Source organism: Larus michahellis, chromosome 7, assembly GCF_964199755.1.
Source record: "Larus michahellis chromosome 7, bLarMic1.1, whole genome shotgun sequence".
NCBI lineage: Eukaryota > Metazoa > Chordata > Aves > Charadriiformes > Laridae > Larus > Larus michahellis.
In genome coordinates, this window is record NC_133902.1 from 2,628,723 (window position 1) to 2,656,205 (window position 27,483).

Consider the following 27,483-nt stretch of genomic DNA (forward strand, 5'->3'; position numbering starts at 1 on the left):
CTTCTGACCCCCTGCAGATATCTCCTTGCAGACTCCGCTTGTGGCTCACACACAGGCATTTTCAGTACCTTGTTTGCTGCCTATTTTATGTGTCTGTTTTCATGCTGCCAAGCCGGGCTTGCAGAGCAGGAGGGTGACGGTCCAAACCAAGGACAGCTGTGTCACAAGGTGGTGGAGGACAGGTCATGCTGCCAATACCACGGCCACCAGTTTCAGTAGCACTTATTACTAATGCTTTGCCTTGCTGAACGATTTCCATCAGCGAATGAAACTAAGTACTGACCATTTTCATTTTCTAAAGTGTACAAAAGCAGCTGTACAAAGCTCTAGTGGTCCCGTTACTGTTACAGCAACACCAGCCTTAAATCAGACGCGAATGAGTGACCCACCAGAAGAGCTCTATTTCCATATCAGCGCTGCTCCAGCAACGGACACATGCTCTTTGTCAGAAATCCTAACAGATGTCCTTTGTAGTTCAAAACCAGAACAGCTTAGATGAAAAGAGACGCTCAGCTCCTCGTCGGAGGCTGGAGGAACACCCTGGGGAAGCATCGCATCCACTGCATAAATGGATGTTGGGGCTGACCTACCATAGCCGCTCTCACGCCGTAGTTCCAGGAAAAGGTAAATGAAGTGCCTTTATCAGGCACGCAGGAGTGCGGAGCAGGCATTTCTTCCCAGGCTGCCAAGTCTACAGGTGCCCAGAGCCCAGGACAGCCCACGGGAGAGGGTGAGCCAGCGCTCAGCTCCCAGCCCATCACACACAGCAAGCGCAGTGGTGGGACACAGCACTGAACCATGCAGGAGAGACCCCTGGGGTCGGACCCCCCCCGTATCCAACCCGATTATGTAGAGGGGGCACATCTCCACCTGGCAGAGCCCAAACCAGTCCAGGTAACACAGAAAATTGTGGATATCCAGTGTTTATCAAACAGCTTTACAATTCAGGAGATAAATCAGCCTGACCAGCTGCCAGCCTTGAATCAATAATATTCTTGTAGATGAGCAGCTAGAGTATTAAATAAAATCCTTACAGCACAGACAATCCAAGCCTGTCCATTCCTACAGATTTACTGCTCTGCCTCCAGGTTTAAAGCCAGCCTCCTTGGCTCCTGGCCACAGTGCCCGGCTCCCGTTAAACGCACGGGCTCGCAGCGAGCCGCACCGCGTGCCGGGCAGCACGGAGCTCTCACGCCCCGCGCATTTTCAGGGCAAATAAACATACAAACAAGTTTAAAGGCAAAATGACCCTGTCTCGTTACAGCACAGATAGATATCCTACAAAGTGCTGCATCAACAGTAAACCAGGAGTTGGAGGGCTGCCGATAATCTGCATGAAGTTTAGTCGCTTAGAGCCGGCTTTAAGGGGATAAAAGCATCAAACGCCAGCTCTCAGCGTGCACAACTCTGCACCCGGCAATCTGCCGCCCAAGCAAGTTTTCCTTCTTCCATATTAGTGTCTGCTGTCATTACTGTATGTTTTGGAGCTGGAGATCTCAAACAGCATTGTAGCAGTGGGATGGGTCACCATTTTAGAGACCAGAAAGCAAAGCAGAGAAGAACAAGATCTGCCCAGGGTGGCAAACGGGGGCACAACACGGGGCAGACTCAGTGCTGGCTCTGTTCACTAGACAACAGCTCTCCGTAAGTCACATAGCGAGTCTGCTGGGGTTGTAAGCAAAGCATGTCTTGTTCTAAAGGCCCCTTTTCTCCCTTTTTTTTTTTTTAAATTGTTAACACATGCTCAGCATCTGTGCATGCACAACATGCATGTTACATTTAATACCAATTACAGGCCTCACTATGGAGATAAAATAAGAGTTCTTCACTAAAGAAAGTGTGAATCAAGCAACTGGAGTCTCACTGATTATAGGAATAAATATCTAGCAATGCTAAGGAAAATTCAAGTGAACAAGATTAATTTGATGTTTATCCCGTTTTACACCATGCAGTCTCTACTTAAATGCCTGGAGGAAAAAACCCCACAGTTTAAGAAATGGAAATGCAGAATGACATTTGCCGTGGAAGCTAATGCTTCTGCTGATCTTTCTGGGTTAGTCCTGTTGGGGCTTTCACTGCAAGAGCATCCCTCCGAAGACAGATACCCCCTCCAAAGAAAAGGAGGCATTATCAAATACACGAGAGCTGCAACAGGTATCCGAGGGGATCAACACATGACACTGAGTGAATGTGACAAACCAGCTGAGATCCTGCCAGCAGCCTCTTCCAGACCTTCAGCTGCCTTTGAGACACTGACGCAATCTCGCCATCACAGCCACAGACCATGATTTCATGCATCAACTCAAACCATTTTCTTCCACTGGAACCAAGAGGCTTTTTTAGACTTTTCTACATATCAAACAGTTGCCTGGAAAATGGAAGTGGGGTTTAGGGTTGCTCCGCTCTGACAGTAAAGGAACTTACGTCCCTCCTCAGGCTGAGAGATAACGCCAGAGGCATGATCCAGAGATATGCCACGTTCCAGTATCTTGTGATCCCTTGTCTCCTCTCAGGTCACCTGAGACCCGAAAGGGATCTGCTAGCGATGAGCAGAAAACAGGGATCAGCACCAGAGGTGATACAAACTCCATCATCGGGAGCCTTAAAAAAATTACACTAAAATTCCTGCTGGGAAAGCGTATATGCAATAAACCTTTCTTAGATCAGCCCCCAGCCGTGCTTGGTTCCGGTACCCTTATTCAGACCCCTAAGACAACAGGAGGGATGGGAAAAGAAAGACCAGAGCAGCACACGCAGAGGAAGACAGCTGCCTCGGCATCCACAGCCAAACGGGGTTACTTTCTACTAGCACAAGGGTCCAACGTGAAGTAAACTCTGCCCGATTTGAGGAGGAGAGAGGGGCCGCTCACCCCACTCCATGCTTGATGCAAGGGTATGGGGGCCTCAGTCTTGCCAACAAAGCAGGGAAAGAAAATCCACTAAAAAAAAAAAAAAAGACTTTAGGAGTAATGGAGAGGGAAACTTCAAAGCAGAATGAATCAGGCAGCACTATAACAAAGAAAAGCGCGTGGATAAAGTATTCGGAGGAGAAAGAGGAAGGGACTGCTACACCAACAGCCAGGATGCCTGCTGATACACCAACAGGCAGAACACTGGTAAGGACAGAGGAAGAAGGTTTTATTTCAGTCTCCAACCCCACTAATTGACTGCACGAGCAGCCCAAGTGCCTGCCATCCCTGGCTCCTGGCTGGCTTTGATCCCTGGTGAAGGGTGAGTGGCTCAGCCCTTCTTCACAGGGCACCCTGGGACACATCTCACCCCCTCACCACATACAGACGTCCGGCGTGTGCGTACCCGCAGTTCGAGACTGTGTTTTCGCCACGGCACAAACGTGGCTTAATATTAGCCTAAGATCCAAATGCCAATCCCCTCAGCTAGCCAAGAGAAGCTGCCTAGCAATTTAGCTAATACCAGGTTAGGGTTAACTCAGCTTGATAGTTGTTAAACACATGCCCACAACAACAAACAAAGACACAGATCACATTCACTCACACACTAATTAGGCTTATTAGGGAAGGAGATGCCAGAGAAATACAGAGATTTGCCAGGAATAGATTCACTTATACATGTGAGGGATCAGGAGAAGACAGGACGATTGATGCAACAGCATTTCGGGGAAAAAAAAAAAAAGACGACACCACCATTCAGATATTTTTTTAGTGCTCTTCCCATCTAGTAACTCAGCTGAGACAGTGCTGGCCCACACAGCCCCAGGGACAGCCGCTCCCCGTCAGACATGATCACTTTGTTAGATCACACTCCACAGCCCCATGAATTTACTTAAGGCTCGAGAAAAATATTAAGTAAAAGCCTAGTACCATAGCACCTAACAGCTCTACTGCCAAAGCAGGTCACTAAATTAAGCCCATTAATGCCAACTGCGAGACAAGCCTTTTCCAGAAACAAGTTTTAGTCCTCCTCTGTGTCCATTTATTGTCTTGGGACACTAATGAGAAACAAAGGGTTACTGTAAGTGGCCTGGAAGGCAGAAGAGACAGAGGGATTTAACTCCTAACCATTCCGAGCCGCCACAGTCAGCATCATTTTCTGCGATGCCTTAATGCAACTAAAATCCCAGTTTCTCAGTGGCACGCCTTGCAACGCAGGGCAAAGGCTGCAAAGGTCGATGCTCTGGGCTCACTGTCTGCTTTCCCAGCAACTCCAGCTTAAACCCTTTCCCTAATCTCCCATCTCCCCAGTGTAATAGCAGTCTCCCTGCTAAATAAGCAAACCGCTGTTTAAATGGCACAGAGACTAAAGCGCATCTGACCTTCGTGAACACCGATGCCATTACGGGTTAGATCGTTTCCAGTTCATTAGCTCATGCAGTGCTGGAGCTGGATACGTGCTTAACATCTGCTTTAATAAGATTATGACGGTTTAAAAAAAAAAATATCTTTGACAAATAAGGATTTGTTGCATTGGGGTTCATCCAGTTGCCTCCCACCTCTATTATTCAGAGCTTGACTCAGAACTGAAAGGGCACCTAAAACCAGGCACACAGAAACCTGACCCAGCTCACCACAAGCCAAACCTCAAACCAAAGCAAGACAAACCCACTGGAGGTCTGAAAACCACCCAACTATGTTCACTGGGGTAGTCTTACTAGGTTACATGGTGCAAATACACCTAGACTGCTTCTTAGCCCTGCAGGTAAGTCACCAGGGTGTTAGGGATCTGCGCGCTCCACCCCATGGGAACATCTCCCACGCCGACGATTACATTCACCACTTCTCCATGCCTGGCTGCCACCAGCACAAGACCACAGCCCAAGCTCCTCACCACTTCTGCAGTCTCCTTGCTACGTGATTTTCTCATTGCAGCTCGTGCCCAGCTCACAGCCCAGAGCAGATACCATGTGTCACTACTCACACTCCGGAGCCTGACCCTGCCAGTACCAGAACACCTCCTCCTGAGCGGCTGCGGCATGGGCAGGACTACGCAGAGCGCTTCCCTCTTGACCTAACGGCAATTAAAATGTCACCCATATTAAACCATGACACGCTCTGGAGAATATACAAATAGGGTGACACGGGGCTACGGCCTGCAGCCCTGAGAGTTTTGTACTGAAATTCAATAGGCTGGGAACCGGGTGGAACAAGCGCCTTCTTGAAAGGGAGCCAGAACTGATTACAAAGCAGTGGGACACTGTACAGCCTTAAAGCCAATTTTTGGTTTTCTTCTACAGACACAGAAAAAGCACAGAACAAATACATCCGCTGACCACGGGGATTCTACAGCATGCAGCAATATTTGTCTTATAGCAGGAAAAACCTGCTCAAAGTTGGTACAATAGCACTGGTTAAATCCTCTTGGAGTTTTAGGACTCAGCACTGGGAGCTCAGTGATCCAAACATTACAAGCACAAACGACCAAGGCTTTGCAGAGATAAGCACAGCTCCAATTATTTCACATCAGCTGAAGCTAAAGAGGATGCCACTTACCAAGCTGTCCAGCCCTCCTCCCAGGAGGTCCACAGCACCCATCTGCATGGAGGACACTTGGGGAACATTCACTGGGGGTCCCAGGTCCAGGTTGAGAAGGTCACCCAGGAGGTCACCCTGCGATGGAATGACCTGCGGCTGCTCCAGGTTTGTAGTGGCTGTTGTGCCCACGGGGCTATCACCTGCATCAGTGCTACGGGTGGGAGGAACAAGAAGCAGAAGAGAGAAACATTAGTCACCTGCGGTCTCCAGCTTTAGATTCCCAGCATGGGGAAACACAGCAAGAGGTGGCTCACGAGCAGGAGCCAGTTAAAAGCTGATCCTAGCAGCTGATCTGACCACTGCCACGTACGAGGCACTGCGTTATGGCAAGTGGTTCTTCAACACATGCTTTGAGCACAAAGACTTCCCCCATGCATCGTGCGTGGTTTTCAGCTCAGAAAAGGGAATCTTCAAGGTGTGAAATCTGCCCACCTTGAGAACCACAGACTCTCCAAAACAGTGAGCCACGAGTACTACATGGACTACAGCACTGAAAATAATTATTTCCCAGGTCAGAAGAAACCTATAGAGATGATTTTCAGACCACTGGTTCCGGACAACTACGTGTAAACACGGGGAAAAAAAATAAAAATCCAGATTTCCTCAGAGACCTAACCCTCATTCTAACCAGCGCAAACTCAACCATTCCCCACAGTTCGCCTTCCACTGACCAGCACCAAGCTCCACTAGTCTTTTCTAACTAAAGACGTCAAACTAAAATTGATTCCTCCCTTCTATCAGTAAGTTCCTTTTCTGAGTTAGCAGGCACGCTAATTACTAGTCTAGAAATGCTCATTATACAGCTCCCAAATTTCTCATCGTATGCAGTCTGCCTCTCTTTTATATCCACTTGCCGCTGAATTTTACAACAAGAAGTGGGGGGGGAAAGTAAGACTGACTGTAGCTCCTGGGGATCTCATGACAATGTATTTATTCTTTAAATCCAGAGACACTAATATTTTAGATAACTTAAAATGCATTTTGTATCCTGTTGCCAGCAGTAACCGACAAAATTACCTCCAGCTCATATTACTGCAGATGCAGCCAACAGGTAATTGCACACAAACGCCGTGAGAACGAGCGTCCCGACGAGGTGTTTAACACTGGGGCTCTTCTGCAAAGATCGCAGCTCCTGACTCTGAGTAGCCACGGCTCTCTGCCTTATCCTTATTCAGTTACAGAGGGGAAAGCTTTAACAACAGAGTAGAAGCTGCTCCCAACTTCAGTGCCAAGAGGAAAAGATGGAGCATAAGGACTGCAGAATGAATTAGTTACCAGGCAGCGACAGAAAGGGCTGAAAGCTTCTTAGCATTAAAAGCTTTAGACCCCTAATAGCACTAATATTAGTTGTCCTTTCTGCTTCTGCCTTCAGCCGGGAGACTTCTGAGTATGCTGAAGAGCTAACTAAAACATCTTTGAAGAGCAAGTGGTTACCGTGATCCACTCCCACCCCCACCCTGCGAAGGGGGAAGAACAGCATGTATGAGCAGAGGCACATTACAAGCCGGTAGCGCACACACTTGGTTCCTTCCCAGCATATAATCCCTTTAACACTACACCTCTTCAACACTTACTCATCCTTCTTCTGATGGAGATAAAGCAATCCTTCAAGGTCTTGTGTAACTGCAGTTGCCCCAAAGCCCAAGCAGAAATCAGGAAAGGACAAAGCTAAGTCAGTTTGTATTGAAAAACAAAACACCAAGCCTTCCATTTCCTGTACAGAACGGGCCTCTCTAGAGAGATTTGTATAAACAACTTCGCGTTTTCTTTGAAAGAAAAAAATGAATACAGAATACATGGGTTATAAAGGGCAAAAAGACATGATATAAGCTTTCTCCCTCATAGTCTTGAGCAGTGGTGAGCAGCTGGGCTTGCCCACGTGAGTGGGGGAAGTGGCCCTCCCATGAGTTCAACCTCCCACAGCTCCCAAATATTGGGTGTCACAAGGGATGCACAGCTTGAACCAGAAACAAAAATTTCCTGCAGCCACCTGTGTGGGAACGGGGCCTCCTGCCTGAGTCTCCTCCTCGCCCAGGAGCCCTGTAAACATCGCCCCAAATTTCCCAGCTGCATCATAGCTGAGCAGGGGTGGTGGAAGCCACCACATGAGGAAACGCTGCCAAGCAATAAGGAGATTTCTCCCCCACCTTTAGGATTCATCTGCAACTCTCTGACACTTGGGCTCATTGAAGAGACAGGAACATCGCACCATCTGTGAGCTCTTCAATGGGTCTCCCCATCAGCCGACAGATGAAGGGAACCTGTCCTACGCTGCTCTGAATGAAAATGAAATCAATCAAAATGCAATGGAGTGTATTCTGACAACCATAACTAACTCCTCCTAGGTTTATACCCAGAAAAGCACCACTCAACTAGCTACTTCTGCCCATCTGCTCAAGGCAACGCTATCTTGACTTGCTTAAGCCACATTCATTGTGGACATCTCCATGCTTCCACCTCTATCTCACTCTCTAGCAGGTGGGTCAGCCGCTAGAATGGTCATCACCAGAGGGCAGAAGTGATGAAGACGACTCCAAATAGCGAGGGGAGGAGGTTATCTTTCACTGGACACCCTTTAACTTGCCTTAAACTGACAGATTTTCATATAATTTTTCATTGGCCAGCCAATTTCTTCGTAATCAGTGAAATCATACTGGATGCACAAATTCAGGCTCCCCACACCCATGCTCCTGGGGAGCTGCTCACTGTAATTCCCATGGCTGAAAGCGGCAATCTGGTATGCTGGGACATGGCCCAAGGAGGCCTTGGCATCGGCTTGTAAGGTTTTACTGTCCTTTTGCTAACAGTAAAGCAGAAAAGCACAATAATGGGGCCTCTTTATGAGGTGAGCTCACATCAGAGAATCCCGGTGTGCCGTTAAGTAACATCACTCTTTTTTTTTTTTTTTTTAGATTTACCTAGTGGGCACTGCATCAGTAGGCAGCATGCTCTGCTGAGCACCCTTTAGACCTTCCCCCAGCTCCGGCTTCCTCAGCTTGCCACTGCTGATTGAGGCCTGAAGGTTTTATGTTGAAATAACGGATAATTTAGTAGTAAACACCACCAGGGCAAGGTACAATACTGCTACAGTCCGAAGAGACCTGCGGACAGCAGACTGTCTGAGCATTAGCTACGAGAGTCAAGCCACGTACGCAGTATATGCAAGATGACAGTAAAAAAGACCACTCTATGCAAAAGCTGAATTCCTTGAGCTGACTAAAACCCCCTAAAACATTAGCTTCTGTAGTAACCTAAACCAACAGTGTACAGGAAGGCTGGTAACACCGGAGAGCAAAGCTACCCCTACCCCAGCTCCTCCTGCTATTGAGGCAAATTTTTGACTAGGAGAGGTAGCTGCAGAAACCAGCCACTGCTTTTCTCATCCGACTGGTCGACTTGTGCTCACTGGTCCTGGGTCAATGCAGCCAGACTTAATTTCACAGGCAGGGAGAAAAACAACGTGGCTTCCCAAAGCTAGTCATTACAGAAATAGCTTTAGTTGCTAAGAATAGCAGAGAAGTGGTGTCAGAAAATAGAAAAGGAGCAGCATTGCACACTGATTTATCAGTGCAACAGCAAAAAAATAGCACTCCAAATGTCACTTTGGGAATATTATTAAGAGGTAAGCCTGGATACCCTGCCTCCTGCTGTAAAGCACGCTTACATTTGTAATTAATACCGTTAGTGCAAATAGCACTGCTTACCTGAATGAGGAACCATGGGAACAGGCTCAACAGCAACACGGCCGCAGCTCAGGACCACTGTACTGCCTGCTCCTGCAGGTCTGACCCCCTTCCGGGACTGCCATCGCGGGGAAGCATTAAAGCTCCAGACAATAAGCCAAAGCATTTTGCCCCGACTCCACCCCAAAGGCCAAACAGAACCACATCAGTCCAGCCATCTTCTTTTAAGCCCAAATAGTTTTCAGTGATGGGGCTTCGATGGCTTTTACACTCCCCTTGCAAGTGAGAAAAGACAGTTTTACCAGTCCTTCCCCATGTCCTATTCCAACTGCAAAGGATCCCTGTACCTCCCTGCTCAGGAAACTGGTATTATTCTACACAAATGAGGCTTTTAAAGCTGTGCCCTTGCTCTAGCAAAAGCTCTTGCAAAATCAAAGAAGTGTATCCTTCTGTAAGATGCTTGTTTTTATCACACTCATCCTGGAAGCATGCCCTTGCACCAGTTACCCAAAGCTTCTACTTTTTTACTCAGACTCTCATGTCAAGAAGGCTTATAGGCAGTGTCTTTCCAAAAACCAGTATAGCTTCTCACACAAGAGCTTTGATACTTCCTTTATCTTCTGACCCAGGAACTCAGGAACTACATACCCAGGATTAAATCCTACAACGAAATGGCTCCTTGAATGACCTGCGAGCCCCTACGGAATCAATAAAAAACACTAGTGTGTTATAAAAGGTCCTTACATCTTCTTTTGGACTGTCCATTATCACCACGGTTGCCTCAGCTTACCTTCCATGGTGAATTGGCAAGTGTTTGCGGTGGATCCCATGGCTCCCCTCCACAAAAGCGTTGGGTGGTTTGTGGTACACAGAAGCCAGAGATCCAATGTGGCAGATCAGCTCATCCAGCAGAGTCGGTTCAATCAGATCGGTCTCTTCAGAAATAAGTGGCTTTTCCGAGAGGACCACTTCTTTGGCAGTCACTGGATCCGTGGAAAGAAGGCGCCAGTAGATGTAGCCGCGATCCCGCAGGTCTGGGTTGTCAGAATCCTGAGACAAAGCAACACATCAGTCACAGGATGGAGGGAACTAACACCTGTAACCACTTAATTTTTCTAGGAGCAATTCTGCTGGATTAAAAAACCCAGCCGTCTAGTAGCGACAGTCACCAGTTTCAGAATGAAGTTATGAACGGCTTGTTGTGATGAACATCCCAAAATTAAAAGCGAGAACCCAAGTATTATTGCTTGGCTTCCTGCCCAGCTGGTCAGGGAGCAAAAAGTCCAGGATTTACATCCCACAATTGCTCCATCCCACAGAACTATCAACTGCTTTCCAAACTCTCCTGCCACTTCATGTAACAGTAAGTGTCAGGAGAACTTCAAGGGGGTGCAGACAGGAAGGTGAGTCAAAATGACTGTCACATACTAAGAGCAGACACGCAATACTGCATATTGAAACAGAATGACCCAAAATTCCTGGAAATATATGAGGTACCCAAGGGCACTACAGGACAAAAAGACCCTGCAGAGCTCCAGGATGGATCTTAATAAGCTGTATTCTTCATACCAAAAGAGATCTTATTTATCCTGCCTTTTAGTTATCTAATGAAGTACGGAAAGATGCTAATGATCGCAGTTGGGATACTTCATCAGTTCTCCAGCTGTCAGTAATACCCTTGTTTTACTGCAGATACTTCTGCCTCTGCATGAAGCACTAATTATTTCTCTCCTTTCCGAACAGTTCTGCCCAGAGCAGCAAAGTGAGTTTGCTGATAGTTTGCAGCTAACGTTCTAGGGATAGGGAGGGGGTGTGCCTTCACGTTATAGTGCAGCACGTTTGAACTGATCATGGAAACAAGAGCCAGGACTTTTAACCCCCACGTCAGCAGAGTAACAGGGTAAATGTTTCTGAGGTTTTTTCCCCTCCCCGTAAAATTCTGGCAACATATTGTACACCTCATTAGCCTTCCTCCCTGGCATTTCTTTTCCTCTTCTGTGATCTCATTCACTCTGCTGCTGACCTGCCTCTCTGCCCTCTGTCTCAAGACATTCTCAGGCACGCAGCAAAGCCCCTATTTGTAATGAGCTTGAGCATGCTACGCTCATTTTGCTCATAAGGACCTAGATACAATGTCTGGGTCAACTGATAGATTTCTCTGCAGTGCTGTTTTTCAGTTTAATGGTGAAGTTGCGGACTCTTTACACCCTTCGCCCTTAACAATTCCTACAAGAATCTCCGCATCCTGCCTGCAGCACAGTTCGAGACCAGGCGGGGCTTCTGCAAGGGCAGACATGAAAGACCACATGCTCCTACTGGCAGGCACATACAGATTCGAGACTGACTGTTGCTTCCCACAGCCAAATAAACAGACTTGAAACTTTAGCAAATCTACTGGAACAAGAGGCTCAGATCTTCCCTTTCCACATTTCTCCCAATTCTCCGTTCTCCAGGGTCTGCATGCACACCCGCGGCGCATACCAATGAGCCCATGCTAGCTTAGATACCCACCAGGCCAGAGAGACAACAGCAATGGAGACGTAGAGGCTCTGTGCCATCCATTAGATTACAGGCTTGCCAGGGACCTTGATCACCGCTACACATCTGTGTCCCTCCCATCCCCAGCTGCTTCATTACTATTTTTACCAGTGTTGGCTGGGTTAAGGTGGCTCCTGCTACAATCACACCTGCAGTTTGCTGTGCAAACATACCCTAAGAGACACTCAAAGTGCAACAATACCTAAGCTGGGCAAAGAAAAACACACGTGTAATTACTCTCCCACTCAAGTGAAGAACAGTATCTCTACCTAGAAATCAGACCTTGAAGTATAAGTTTTTTTAGTGTTTTACAGCCAGTTATCCTACATTGACTTATTATTCATATAAAATACAAGAAGCCAGTCTGAATCAACATTTGTGACAAACAGAAAAAAACAGACGCCTATTATATTCCTAGGGTGCCATTAAGCGTTATGTGACTCAGCATAGTGGGTTTTAACACTTAGTACCTTTCTTCTGGTGGCTTAAACAAATGATACAGCTTGCCCTTGGCCCACCCCTCTCTAAAGAAGAGCTGAGCACTTGCCTAACAGCAGGTTTTGAAGCAAGAAAAGCAAGCCACAGATTTGTTGCCACTGACCAATACAACACCCACAAAGGGATGAGTAAAAGTTTTAAAAACTAATAAATACACAGCCACGACTTTCTGCAGCAGAGAGAACCAAAAAGGCCAGGTGATGATTGACTCCAGGTTTTCTGCTCAGAAACAAATCGCAGCCCATTCAGAACAGCTGGGGGACTATCGTCACCACCTGACACAGCAGGTCTGGAAAAGAGCTGCACTTTTTGGACTATGCCACCACACAGATGACCCAGTCATTACAGCCAGGGAGTGTAGGAGGATCAGCTGAGGTCTCACCCACTCCTGCCACCAGGACATCTCCACTTCTGCCCTCCCAAACTACAGCGCTTCTGTCTGCCAGCTCAAGCCCAGCCCCGCCTGCAGTGATCCGAGCTCATAACTCAGCATCTTATGCATAATGAATCCGGGATCTTAACCCACTGTTACAGCCTCCAGCAAAGCTGTGACATTGGTTGACAGCACCCAAGTACAAAGGAAAAAAAAAACCCAAACCTCAGTTCTTTCTTTTTCATAGCACTGCTTAAGCTTTGCTGTTCGCAAAACAAAGCCTTTGCCAGGCCTTTTCCCTGTGTCATAGCTCCAGATGTTTTAACTGCAAGCCACCTTCAAGGAGAAAATGTTTTGGTTTCTTCATAACTCTACCCTGTTCTTAATATTTCATTTGGTGGGAGAACAGAATTAGGATGAAGCAAGAGCTAAGGAGGAGAAAGCAGATATCAAATGGCACGGTAACAGGCACAGAGCAGCTCTTAAATGGAGTCAAATCCCTCATCTTTAGGGGGAACATGCTTGAATCCTATCTACTGCACAGCTGGCTGGCCTGGAAGATGGGAGACACCACTCGGCAGGCCAGCACAGTGTCTGGGGGTACCTTGGCTTACCTGTGTGGCCAGGCTGAGGACCTGCTGAACCAGCTCCTGCGTCTCAGAAGGCTTTTTTAAGAACAGCTTCACTATAGCAGTCAGTAGGGTGAGCTGCACCTAAGAGAAAGGGAGGGACGCAGTAGAGATTAGAAAATTCATCCATGCTTTAGCAGCGTCTCCCAAGTCTGAACATCCTTTACTGATACGAAACTCAAGTCCTATGCTTTCTAACAGCATTGCACTATTCTTTGCCAGTGAAACCCAGTACAATGAGACTCAGACTCTTGCCTGCTGCAAAACAATTTTGCAGACAAGTCCCTGACCAGCACACTGAGATTTACGTCATACTTTTATGCATCTCATCACTATTCTTCTGTACGTCCTAGCCCCTATTCCCCAAGAAGTATGCAACATCTAGAAACCCCTCATGTTCTGTCTTATCCTTCCAAGAAGAGAACTTTGGAAGATACAGACAACAGAGCAAGTCTACAGACTCCCAAGAGCTTTATTTTAGCTAAATATTGAAGTTTTCATTGGCAGGTATTTTCTGACCACTGCAATAATATTTACCATCCGTTCCCACACATACACTGCATGAAATGCTACAGATAAGATGCAGAACACAATTTTACCTGAGTGCTTTCATCATGGAAGCCCTCCAAAAAGCTCTCCAACAGCTCATCTGCATTGTCAATTCTTTCTGCGTATTCGCCCACTATCCAGATCATGGCAGCTCTGGCATCCGGCTCATCCAGGGAATCTAGGTTCTCGCAGAGAGTGGCAATGATGCTTTCATACCTGATTTGTCAGAGTACAGGTGGATTACTGGGGCGAATTCAACTTGTGTTCCTCCATCTCTGCACACATCATTCTGCAGAGACTGCTGTACTGAATTACAATGCCTTGTATTTCTACACAACGAGCAGCGTTTTCACTCAACTACAGAAGATATTCCTAGGCTTTTTGTTTTTCCAAGCTGAGCACTAACATCTCACCGGGTCTCTCAAGAGCTTTGCAGTTGCGTTAATCAGCAAGACCACCCAGATGTGGAATTCGAGATAAAGCTGCCTCCCTCCATGTTTTGCTGAAGGGAAAATTTGATCCAACAGTTCAAACCATGAGTCTGTATCAGATCCTGCAGCCCCGCTGGCGGCTTCAGACTGGTAACTCTAAACTGGATATTACACTTCCCCAAAGGCTTTGCTGTAAAACAGACAATACCCTACGCTAATTATTTAGCTTCCCCTGCTCCCATGCGTGGGCACCCCTGTCATAAGCAGGCAATCTATCTTGTAACTGACAGCAGAAATTGCCAGAGAGGCTTGCAGATGTCCCATATTACTTTTTAGGTGATCATGAAGTCTCTGCTGAAAGACACTGCTGCTGCTCTGTAGAAGAGACAAAACCTTGTTGCAGAAACAGCTTAAAAGCAGCTGAGTACTGCCCAAGCCAGAGAGAATGCTCGATGGAGAAAGCCAGCAGCGTTTTGTTCAGCACAATCTGGCTGGGATCTCGGGCCATGAGAGCTGTGAATTTTGTATATAAGCCTTCTAGAGGAGACCAGCAAAACCAGGAGCCTGATGTGGTAAACTTGGTCCAATTTTTCTTCTGGCATTTTCTAAGAGCTTTACTACCTTCTGATTAAGGCTTCAAGATGGAGCGGCAGGGAAGGAAAAGGTTTCAATTCAAACTAATGTGTCAGGCTGATACCTCATCTAGAGCCGACATCTGAATCCTACTGTACTCGGAGCTAGAATCAGAACGGACACTGCTTTGCAGAATAAAGGGCCACCTTTGCTTCAGAGCCCTAGTAATCTATGTTGAGTGAGTTTTGCGTTGCTCTATTCTCATGCTAGGAGACAAGGGCTTGCAAAAGCCTTATATTACTTTCACGTACTTGTTGGGGTACTTGCGGAAGATGTCCCTGATGACAACAATGGCCTCCTGGACCACATAGTTGACCTTGGTCTGGATGAGGTCTAGCAGCGTGCTTACACAGCGCTCCGCAGATTGCTGGAGAGAAGAACAGAACAATTCAGTTAAAACAAGGCGAAGAAACACTCCTTCCCAGCCCACAGCACGTGCTGAGGAAGGAGGCACACATATGAGAAAAGGCCCAGAGGGGGAAAACAAAAGGACAGCTACCAACTCAGTATGTACGTCCAGAAAAAGCCTACAGGCTGACAAGTGTATTACACTGGAGATCCCAGCTGACTCCAGCTCCTGCGAAAAGTAACTGTGCCAGTAGAGAGCTGGGTCACCACACAAGCGACATTAAGAACATTGCCTGCATCATTACTTCCATCACCCTCTTGCTAGCTAGCAGCTGAAACAGGCCACCGAATGAGCTCTCAGACTTGTCCAAGCTGTGGCCATCATGGCTGGGAGAGTTTTGACAGGGACTGCAGAAGGGTGTCTGGGGAAGCCAGAGGGCAGGAAAAAACCACGCTGTCAATCACACTGCAAGAACAGCAGCAAAAAGCAGCTCACACCAGCAACAGGCTCAGTATTTTGGGGGTGAGGTCACTAGTAACATGTGAAGATACGGCTATAAATAGAAATCCAGCTGTTGACAACGCAGCTTTCACGTTAATTAGTTCAAAATTCCCAGCCACGGGCACTGTAAGATAACAAAGACTGGACACTGGCACACTCCAGGAACCAGAACTGGAGTTAGAGGCAAACAGTTCCGGGAGATCTATTCCCAAATAGCACAGTGAGGCAGGACATCACAGGAGCAACCAACTCCAGCACCAGGGAGTCTCAAATAAGGACAGCAATTTGGCTACTAGCAGAGCACATATGAAGCCTCATTACGCAGCTGGTGATTAATGTGAGGAGCAGACTGCTCACGACGCTGCCTAGGCAGCCCCAGCAGAACATTCATAAAGCATTCAGGATCGAGACAAACATCGTAGGGCACAAACAATAGCAACGTAGGTGGATTTTGCAGTTCAAGTGAGCTAATAGTCCCCTTCGCTTTCAGAGCACTTGAAGGCTGGGCAGGAGGAGGAGGAGGAATGAAGTGGCATTTAAGTCACAGGAATCAGTTTTTTGAGAACGGGCAAAAACGTCAAGGACAAAGCTCAAGACTTGTAGAGCTGAATTTGGGACAAGCAGAGACTAAAACCTCTTGGTGGTTTCTTGCCCTCGTGACTCTAGCTGCGGTCTCTCACAAACCCGGCCCACAGGGGCAATGCGGGCACGGGGATCAGCCAAGAGAGGGGACGCTATAAACCAGCATTTGCTCTGTCCTTGCAAAGTGGCACTCAAGGCCCTAAGACTCTCCCCTGAAATTCACACCAAACAGAAAAAAAATCCAATACAATTGGTATCAGAGTAAGGAGAGGTATCATATAAAATTATATGACTGGTTTTATATTTTTTTATGATATCTCTCCCTCCTTAGCACGGCTTTATGGGTACTATGCCACGACAGAGGCAGTGAAATGGCAATCCGACAGGGTCCTGCTCTGATCACTTCTCCTGCTCAAGAAGAGATTTGAGGCCTGTGACCTGGAGGACTCTTGCGTTTCACGGAGACCGACCACGGCCCTGGCTCAACGCAGGCTGCCATTGCTCACACTGGGAACCCCACTCAAAGCCCTTGCAAGCCGGATGCTTCAGAGCTTGCAACTTCATCTCTTATCAGTTTCTCAACACCTTTGGCTCGATGTTTTAACAAGTGGCCTTAAGGGGCATTTGGGGGTAAATCTGTCCTAAGCCAACTCCACTCTACAGAACTTACAGCATCAATCACTCTTTGTGACAAGCAGTCCAGCCTTATCAGAGCCTACAATTAGCAAAGCTTTAAGAGCTGAAGAATTCAAGGAAAAAGCAAATTAAGGTTTATTTTTCTTTAGACACTTCAAAGCGTGATTTTTCCAGGAAAAGCACAACATCCACTTTGAAATACGCAGTATTGATTTTTCAGCCCAAGAGTCCCTTGGAAGGTGAGCAGTTATGTGGGCACGTGCACAGTACAGCAGTCCCTCTAACAAAATTTCCCTGTAGCAAAATACATCTCAGCGCACCCCATCCCTTGTACACACGTTGCTATTTGAAGGTGGACATCCCTGGGGACTGCAGTGCTTTGCAAACTCATGAAAGAGTGCCCCAACCAGAACAGCTCTCAAGCTGGAGTGAGGAAGGACAACCAACCAACAGCAGACTTGCTTTGTTTTTCTGTAGAAATCAAATGAAAGCCCGCAAGACGACTGAAGCAGTACAGGCCACGCTCGCAGCCGTAAGCCTCAATGATTTCTAAGAACCGGGCTGCTGGCAGAATCTCCTGGAACTGAGACAGATCCCCCTCTAATACAGTTCCTTCTGTTTCTCCTTTGCTCCAGAGGAATCACTGTTCTTACTGCATCCGCTTCATTTCCTTTTCCCATAGGAGTGGTACTTTATTTCCTTACAATCAAAAGCATCAGATTCGTCTAGTGCTGCCACTGGAGCGAACCAATGCACAACCCACTCACCTCACGCTACCAAGTCTAGCTACACCACACAGTTTGCTGCAGAGACACCCAAGCCACCTCTGAGCCCAGCTGGTCTACCCACACCAAACAACGTTCTGACACCCCCCAAACCAGCACGACTGGCAAAGCCTGGGCAAAATCCATCAGCCCTGCAATTCAGCATACGTATTACTTACATTTCCAAAATGAGCGCTACCTCTGCTGTTAGCACCATGCGCTGTGCGCAGCAAAGGCAACGCTACAATTGCTCCACGGCGCACGTCACAGCAGGCAAATTTATTTACTGTCTTACTCTTCTAAGAGAGACAATTAGACAAGAGTAGGATCCTTGAAGGCAGAGCTGCGGTTCCCCATGAATACTCATTCATCAACAGCTCCTGCTGGCTGTGCCCTATGTCAAAAAGCAGATTTCTAAGCCTTGGGAACTTGGACACTGATGGCTGTAAGAACGCTCTTCCATTAGTCATAACTCAGTGCAAACAGCCTCTAGTAAGCACAGATGCACTGGGGACAGGGATTAACCTAGAGATGAGGACACCATAATGAGCTGTTCTATACTCGCCCTCTTTAAATCTAGCTCTTGTCAGAGGAGTAAACAGACCTCATCTTTAGCAGCAGCGTCTTCAAAGGAGGGTTGCTAAAAATCAAGGTTAACACTACTTACTGAGAGACGCACAATCACACAGTTAGAGGGTCACTGCAAATTTGATGGGACATTATTATTAGTCCTTTGCATATTGAATATGACTGTCATGGTATCAAGGATGGGAAGAAAGAATGTAAGGGATGAGGGCAAGAAAGGATAAAAACTAAAAACAACCCGATACTGCAGGAACACACCACCTTTCATGAGAAACTAGGACAGACACACGGCCAAGTCCCAGTGAGAAAGTCCCCACCGAGAACTAAAGCAAGCTCCCGCTCCCCAGCACAAGCATTGCTACAGAAAGGGCTGCCACCAGCTCCTTTTTACTTCTCAGTAGCCCACTTATGTTCTCCAGAGCATTTTGTACCGTCACTGCTGTGGCTCCAGCCAGAGAGTCTCCTGCCTGCACCAACGCGGAAGGAGCATGATGGTATTTTGAACTGCAGACGTGACACAGAGACAGCGATCACCCGCTCTATTGGGCCCCACTTAAAAGAAAGCCCATGGCAGTGATAAGCCCTTAAGAGCTGAAGGAAGGAAGAGAAGGCTGCATGGGCAGGTGACTCTCGCGAAAGAAGTTTGTGCCCTCTTGCAACAGACTTACAGTAGTTTAGCTGCAACAAGGGAAACCTGCGCACTGGCACGTTACTCAGCCAGGCATGATTAGGTTTTTATTTAAATGTGCTGTCAGGCAATGCTCATGGGAACACACTTTAGCAAAAGCTAAATGAGCTCCACTGAAATTAGACCACTTATGTGACATTTTGCACTCAGTTATCAGTTTACTGAAAAGTACCAACACCCCAGCATAAGCCTTCCCTCTCTTCACAGGCTTTCTGAGCTCCTGTCAAGCCTACCAGATTCATTTACAGGGAAATTAACACTAAAAAAAAATAATATTCTATTATGAGCGTTTTGGTGGATGTTCAACCTGCAGAGGACATTTCAGACTGCTGTTTTGGATAACTGCAGAGGTTCTTGGGAACTTATTTGCATAAGCATCTAGGCTGAAGAGAGCACATTCCAAATGAAGCTACGAGCTACATGGACCTCTAACACTAGACAAGCAGATAGGGTCACTCTATGTTTGTGCAAATTGCACGTAAGTGCCCCAGATCTCTGGAATTCTACGCTTGCGTTCTCTTCAGCTGAAAAGGGGGGACGCAAAATATTTCATAATACTGAGCTCCTCCGCACAATCTCTTCTCCTTCCCCTTTCAAACGGCTGGGATGCAGCTATTAAAGGAGTTGTCATTGTTTCGTATGTAAGTTGTCATTGTTCCATTGAAGCCAGTACAGTGAAATATTCCATCAAGGATGGAGCTGACTCGCTCTGCCTGCAAGCTGAGGTCTGAGGGGACCACACCACCCTCCTGTGATGTACTCAACTGGAGCTCACCAGCCCTCCTGTTCAGCTGGGGCTTTGCCCGTGAGCATGACGTAGCCGGGTCCCTTGACTGCCAACACGGGAGTGAAGAAAATTTGTGTGGTGTGGGAACGAGACGGCAAAGCTCATCACTCTTTTTGAGGACAGTGAGCCACAGAAAAGCCCGTTTCAGATACTTGCCTCGACCTTGATGGCACAGCGCCCAATTGCTCGGACAGCCTTGCGCACAAAGTCAACGTCCACCTCAGTAGCGTATTCCTTGAGCTCTGCCAGGACCTGCAGAGAAAGCGCACCAACGTCAGTCCCTGGGGTCACGCCGAGAGAACATCCCACTCTGACAAGCGACGCTACTTGGATACCAGAACACGAGCACGATTTATTCTTCCACAGCTAGCCGCACACATTCAAAGCTATCACGGTCAAACTCTGCAATCTGCCTCCATCTCTGAAACCCACTGGCTTGGTTTAGGCTGGGCAAAGCCAAAAGACGGCTCAGTCTAGATTATTTTCAAATTCCCCTGAACAAGAGGCAGGGACAAAATCAGCCCTGCCAAACTTAAAACGTTGCTGTCCTTCTTACACTGAAAATACAGCAAAATAGGGGTCACATCCATGCGCATAGATTTTATGTACTCTTTATTGTATTTATTGTTCTACGTTTGCTGTACGCAAAGCCCTCAGCAAAAACCATTTTTGATCTCTCCTTTTCTGTGCTGAGATGAACGTCTGGATCCAAAAGGAGGATACAGAGGAGATCTGAGGACACCCTGGAACACCTATACAGAGATTAATAACAGCGTGAAGATATTTCCCCTCTTAAGAATAAGATTTACTGTTTTGTCTCAGTCTTTTTGCTAATGGACACTGAACAAGGGCTTAAACCAGGACCTGCCGGGATGTTGCAGACTACTAGCTAAAAAGCTACTTTGTCTTAAACAAATCACTTAGCTTAGAAAAAAGTGATTAAAAAGAAAAAAAAAAGACCCTATGCAATTTATATTCCCTCAAAATCTCATTTGTTTCAGTTTCTCATGTCAAACATGACATCAGGGATTTCATCGTGATGTCACAAATAGATTGCAAGGGAGAGGTGAACAGCATAAAGCGAGACGCTTGTTTGAAAAATCTCTAGCCGATGCCAATTGCTCAGAACGATGGGAAGATAAAGAGGCCTTGAAGGGCCAGACTGCAGACAAATAAATCTGCAAGGAGTAGACAGGACATCTGTGTTTTGAAGTTTTATTATTTCCTTGGATGATCTATGCTGCACGCTACTTAGGGCACCCTGGTTTAGTAGCTTATGCTTTGCAAATCCTGCTCAAGTCTGAGTGCCTCGGATTCAACTAGTCTGCTGCTTCGGTCTAGAACGGGCTCAGAGATGAAGTCTCGACAAGCCGGGCTGGGAGGATGCGGATAGAAACCTGCTCTCCTTGGGTCTCATTTCAGGGAGTATTTCTGATGAAGCTTGGGTTGGTTTTAGGAACGCCTCTTTAGAGCCAGGAAGAGATTCATTCGTTATATTAGTCCGCAGATCCCAGTCCCAGACTTTGCCCTCCAGACACCACTCCCTTTCATCCAAACAACCTGCACCATCCAAACATTATGCATTAAAATTGGTATGGAGCCTACCAAGAGCAAACAGAAAATTCTGAATACATTCTCATGGAAACCGATTTCTAAAATGTTTTCCATGTCCCTAGTACAAAAGGGGTATGAATTACCTTGCTCTGTTCCATAAAAACATCAGAGGAGAGAGCTGAAGAGAGCCACTTAAAAATGTCACATTAAATGAAACTGGTTTGTGACAATTAGGATAGGACAATAATAGCACTAACCAGAGGCATTAATCATTCTGCATTAGTGTTAGGTCTTGTGGCCAGGATGGCACTCGAGAACACTTCCTTTAAGAAAGGAATTTGGATTAAAACGACATCAAATCCACAGAGAAACTACACTTTAGGCAGTCTCAATGCAATTTGGCTTTAGCTTAGTACGGTTTCCACTCTGGAAGCAACTTAAGCAAAATAAATATTATTTTAGCTCTGAAGAGTGCCTGTGCAAGGGTTTAATAATTTAACGAATACACTTGAAATTCACACTTCAGTAATCTCTGGCCTTCCTGAATGCCTCCATTACAGGCACACCTCTCGCTGGAAACAAGGCGCTCACTCCAACCTCAGCACTAGCGGTGACTCATCTGACAGGAGACATCAGCTCTCCTCCTAGAATTGGGATCTGTAAAACAAGTTCTACCTAACGGGTCACAACGCAAGACATACCACGCTATTAACATTTAAATTCTGGAGGAAACTCCAACATCTCCCATTAAGCAGCTGCAAAGAGCAACTATACCAGGGACAGTGATCCCTAAAAGCCAGGACAACGCCAGCAGTAGTTGCACACATCCTCACACAAGGACCACGAGAGGGTTTTCCACCCCCAGAACACATCAGAAGTTCCTCAGCTGACCTGGGCAATGTTTGCTTGAGAAGCTAGGCGGATCATGATGTCCAGTTTCTCCAGTTTGACATAGATGGGGTCGTTGTACTTCACAAAGAACACCTTGATTTCCTGCTTCAGGATTTCGGGCCTGGAGGGAATATAACATCGTTTCACTCAAGACAGGTGAAAACAACAGGCTCTATCCTAACCAAAGGTATCTTTTGCTTAGAAATCCACCCAAATGTTCACTGAGAAACAGAATGGAGTCACTCTGTGTCCCGGACATGCGAACAAACATATGAGAACAACAATTTGAAGAAAGTTAGAAGGCTGGATGAAAAAATTGTTTAGATAGAAAATGCAGAATTCAAATCTCCCTAACTACACCTACATCTCTACTTCCTCCGTTTGAACTGCTGAGCCAACCGCTGCAGTCAGTCGAGGATGACAGCGTTTTCAGTGCAAGAATAACATCCTTATCTCCATGCAAAATCCACCTACAAACTCATCTTCTGCTTTCACTTGCAAGATGCCAGTGCACAGTAACTCTGCCCCGAATACCATCACAAAGTGCTATCCAACCTATTCCACCTTTCCAGCAAGTATTTAAACACGCTCGTGGGAGTAACCTGGTGAAAAAAACCAACGCACTGTACATCAATATGTCACCAGTCTGGTTCTTCTGTGCTGAAGAGAACAGCACGGGCACATTGAATTTCTACAGGTCACACTGCACTGTAGAGTTACCCCCTCCTTCCTATTCGCAATATGATTTATAGTCTAATGAGAGGCAGTTCTTCATGCTCTTAAGAAGGTGACGAAGAGAGAGGCAGGTAATATGATACCGGCATCACAAGTGTGCCATAAAGAAAATTAATTCAGGCTACTAGAGTCATGAGACTGCTTAATTCGTCCCTCAAGGGATCTGACCCTGGATTAAACAAAGTGCTGTGCACGTGGAAATATCTGATGCCCTTCAACAACCCAGGAATAACACCCCCGTGAGGCTTCACCTTTTCTGCACAATCAAGTTGATGTTCCTCAGGGCAACGTACTGAACTTCAGGCTCTCCAGACAGCAGGGTCACCAGCGGAGGGGCAAGTTTCTTCAGCAGCATGTTGTAATAGTCAGAGTCCTTGGGAAGAAGTTCCAGGAACTTCATCAAGACCTTCACTGCTGACAGCACCACTGCCGAGTTGGCGTGAGACAGCCGAGGGGTCACCCGTTCACAAATACTAGAGACAAGGGAGGAAGAAAGAGTTCACATGTATTTTAGACCGTCAAATACTTCAGATCTGAATTTAGGAGGCTGTACATGTCTGAAGACAGCTTCTCAGACACTACTTTGATTTGGTTTTGTTCACAAAGAACAGGCAAAGTCCTGCTTTACTGAACACAGCAGGAAGCAAACAAGAACGACTTCTCTCACAGCTTCAAGTTCCTCTCCTGCCACAGTTGGCTCAGGAACTCTTCCAGCTCTCAGCACTGCAGTCCCAGCACACGTTCAGTCATTAGAGCTTTCTGCCTTTGCCTGGTGGTATTCTCTATTTCTGTGATCTTGTCTGTCACTTACAAACACAACTTTAACAAAACTGCTATCAGAAAAACACTTCAGCCCCCATATAATCATTCGAAGGTTATATTTGCTTCTGGCTTGCTTGGGGGGTTTGCTGCCATGTCAACCATTTGCTTCTGCCAAGAAAAAAAAAAAGATTTGTGCTATTCTGAAGATATAGGGAAAGCGTGACCTAAATATCCTCCCAAGTCTCAGCTTCACCACTTGCCTCAGTGGATCCTATAATCAACAGCATCCTAAACAACCCATCCCAAGCAGAAAGGAAGTTTGGGTTCATATGGTCTTTCTTAGAGCATCTGTCAAGTTTCTTCCCACCCGCTCCTGCATATTGCTAACCCAGAACAATCTTCTTCCCATCTGTGCCTCTTGAAGTTTCTTTCCCTGAAAGATTTGCATTCAGCCACCCTGGAAGGGAAGCAACACGGCTAAGTGAGGAGCAGAGGAGTCGAAGTCAGAGTCGGGGGCAGTCCCCAGCTGCCTCTGCCCGAGGTCCCCTGGCGCGCCAAAGCTGCTTCATCTCTCCGTGCCTCAGTTTCTCCATGCACAGGGACACTGACACCAGCCTTGCTGTAAAGGGGAACACTATATAAAACTAGGCGCTGTCATTTTCCTACCTGAAATAAGGCAGGCTGCCGGAGTCAAACTCCACACAAAGGAGTAAAAGCAGTTACTGCCCACCCAGTTTTATAACACCGCTCTTCAGAGGAATTACGGACGAGGAACTGGGACATGTTCATAGCTGTTCAAACTAGCTGTCCCTTTCTGGCAAAGCTAGCGTAATACTGGCCTGACCCCCTGGAGATCTCTGCAGGTTTTAGCACTCATTAATAGCTGTTTCTGGCACAGAAACACAGCACAGGAGACAAGGAGGTAGGGGGGAAAAAAAAAACCCACAAACCAGCAAGACTACTGGCAGGCTTTTTAAAAAAGTGGATTATCTCTTGTGCCTCAGAAAACAGTCAACGAAGAAACCCACCAAATTCAAAAAGGCCTGCCAGGATTTTGCGCGTGGGCTTGTGCCCCTTCCTCCCCATCTACCCTCCACATCATCTACATGAAATACATCAAGTCTGAGAATTCCCCCGTTCAAGTAATTTTCCTTGCTGGTTTTTTGTTCTCTTGGGTATAGAATGTGAGTTTTTGTGATTCTGGACACAGATGAGGAGGTGGCTTGAAGTGCACGAATTAACACCCCACTACCTAAACCCTAAGGTCTTTGTATTTAGGTTTAGTCGTGGCAGCTAAAGGTAAAATCACAAAGGTGAATTTGGTGTGATAAGAAAAATAATTTCCTACCTTTATTTTCAGTTCTATCATATCACAGAACAGTTTTTAGTTGGAAAAAATATTCCAGTCTCAGACCTGCAGTACTTTGGAAGCCCACAAGCCTATAACCTCTCAAAGCAAACCCGGATTTGATAGCTCTGCTTTAAACCAGAAAATCCTCCAAACAATGCTTCCAGATGGGTCAGCCATTGTTCCAGGTTTGGTCTTGGGCTGATCCCTTCTCAGTAGTGCCAGTTCCCACAAGAACTAGCCTTTTAAATGGAAAAATGCGGGGAGGGGAGGGGGAAGCTAATGATAAACAGAGGAAGCGGTTCTGCAACGGGCAGGGGCAGGTTTCCAGCATCAGCCCAAACTACCCAAAGTTGTCTCTCTTTCAACCTTTACTTTGAGTGTTATTTGTGCTGTTACAGACCGGAACAGAGACCCCTGACATTACAAGCCCTTTTCAGGGTTGCAACACTGCCAGAAGCCTGCTCCCAAATAACCTCCAATGGCCCGGGCGAAGAGCAGGAACAAGCATACCTCTGCGCTTCGCGGTCATCCTTGGGGTTGTAGTTGGACAGACAGTCCAGGATGAAGATCTGGCCCCACTCCGTGCACTCGTTCAAAGCCGTCAGCAGCTTGTTAATGTTCTGAGGGTTCAAATCCAGCAGGTTGCTGTTGGGATGCGATTCACTGATTTCCGACAAGGCAGCCACGGCGTTCGCCACCACCTGGGAGAAGAGACAAGGAGAAGCGTTCTTTGCTAGCGTGCCATCAGCGGCTTGGCAGGGATTAGCTTGGGCTTAGCAGGGGTTACGCATGGGAAACAAACACGGAGATCCTGGTGTGCGCTATCAGCTGCCCAGCAGCAGCCACCATGTCAGTCATCCAAGCCTTCGGGGACCCAGTACAACCTCACGACCAACCTGAAGAGCCCAAAGCTTGACTGCAACCTTGCTCTTTGCCAAAATTTGAAGTTTCTTGGGGAGGAAGCGAAACGACAGCAGCACAGCAGGAGGGGGCTGCTGACACACGCAGGAAACGTGAAAAGCCAGCATGGCTGCAAAGAGCATTTTGCTAGAGAAATCACAACTTGAAAGTATTTTTGTTGAAGATAAACAAAAGTTAAAGTCATCTCTGGACAGAATGGGGACCTGGGACCAGGACCTCACAAGAGACTTTACTCTCGAGGGAACTTCAGGTGGCATCAGAGAGTGTCCACATGGAACAAGGACATCTCACCTTCCTTCGCGCTCCAGACTTCCACCCTGGCTTGCTTCAAGCAGGCATCATCTACCCCCGCTTCAGGAGATGCTCAACCGATATAGTCAAAGTCTCAAAACCTCTAATGGTCCTACTCATTCAGGAACGGATGTCCTTTGCCTAAGTTCCCCCTGGCAGTTCTGTGACACGTCGCTTAACGTGATCTGAGAAATGAGAAGAACCATCTCCTTGGAAGAGAAGATATCTGGTGCCAGGCAGCCTTCAGCTCTGTAGCAAGGCTGTCAGGTCGCCCAGTTTGAAAGCAAACACGATTTCCCTAAAACGGGCAACTCCTACTAAATTTTTAATAACACATATTTCAATTCCAAATTGAACTTGGACTCCATAGCATCCACTTGTCTGCTTTATGGAGTCCCCTTAAAGCAAGCACTCCAGCACAACTCATCGCTGAAAATATTCTTGCTACATTTCAGACTATATAAGGTCTTCTCTTTCCTAAGCATGGATGGAAGGAAGCAGAGAGGAGGTCCAGGGTCCAGCCTGACAAGAGCGAGAAGTGGGAGTGCAAGACAAATTTCTAATTCTTAGCTCCATACTCAAGTTCAACCGTTCAACCTAACAGATGCCATGTGAAGATTTTTAAAATAGAAGAGTTGCAGAATTTATAGACAAAAATAGAAAACTTGCAGACGAGACAAACGTCTTATTTTTCTAACTAACCAGAAAAGGGATTTAAGCCTGAGTTTCACACACAAAACTGATTTATCCTATAAAAGGCATCTGCAGGATATTTTACAACATATAACATATCCAGCCCAACTCACAATTCCTACCCACTAAAATGAAGATTTATCGCATTATTTTCTACGGGATTAAGACAGAAATGTCTTATCTAAAATCATCTGATTGTTGGGATGACTAAAGATGCTTTTGATGCAGTAGACTGAAAACAAGAACAGCACGACCAGAAAATTCTCTGCATTGTTCCCATCACTGCTTGTCATTAAACCAATATATTCCAAAGTCATTGCACAAGCAACGTTGATTGTTTTGCATTTCACACCTAGAGGTCAGAGATAGGATTTTGATCCAAGATTTTACAAATTTCATTAGCTGAACGAGCCTTCTGTCACCAGAATCGTTAGCAATCAGGACTGCTGTCTTCTTGTACTGTTTTAATGAGTATCTTATTAAGACGTGCTGCTTATTCTTCCCATTATTTAATTTGTGTAATTCTTGAATGGTTAATGTGACACAGCATAA

At 46.6% G+C, this 27,483-nt stretch overlaps 1 protein-coding gene across 13 annotated transcripts in view; it reads right to left on the reverse strand.

Annotated features, from left to right (window-relative positions):
• Positions 1 to 27,483, reverse strand: part of AP2B1 (adaptor related protein complex 2 subunit beta 1) — an 81,212-nt gene that overhangs the window by 32,829 nt on the left and 20,900 nt on the right. For all 13 annotated transcript variants that reach the window (XM_074593729.1, XM_074593737.1, XM_074593731.1 and 10 more), the window contains 9 exons: positions 25,537 to 25,727; positions 23,165 to 23,386; positions 22,179 to 22,299; positions 19,890 to 19,985; positions 15,093 to 15,208; positions 13,828 to 13,993; positions 13,214 to 13,312; positions 9,981 to 10,240; positions 5,466 to 5,658 (listed from right to left, as the gene is read on the reverse strand). In XM_074593729.1, coding sequence (XP_074449830.1) covers positions 5,466 to 5,658; positions 9,981 to 10,240; positions 13,214 to 13,312; positions 13,828 to 13,993; positions 15,093 to 15,208; positions 19,890 to 19,985; positions 22,179 to 22,299; positions 23,165 to 23,386; positions 25,537 to 25,727 — 1,464 coding nt within the window. The remainder of the gene's footprint in view (positions 1 to 5,465; positions 5,659 to 9,980; positions 10,241 to 13,213; positions 13,313 to 13,827; positions 13,994 to 15,092; positions 15,209 to 19,889; positions 19,986 to 22,178; positions 22,300 to 23,164; positions 23,387 to 25,536; positions 25,728 to 27,483) is intronic.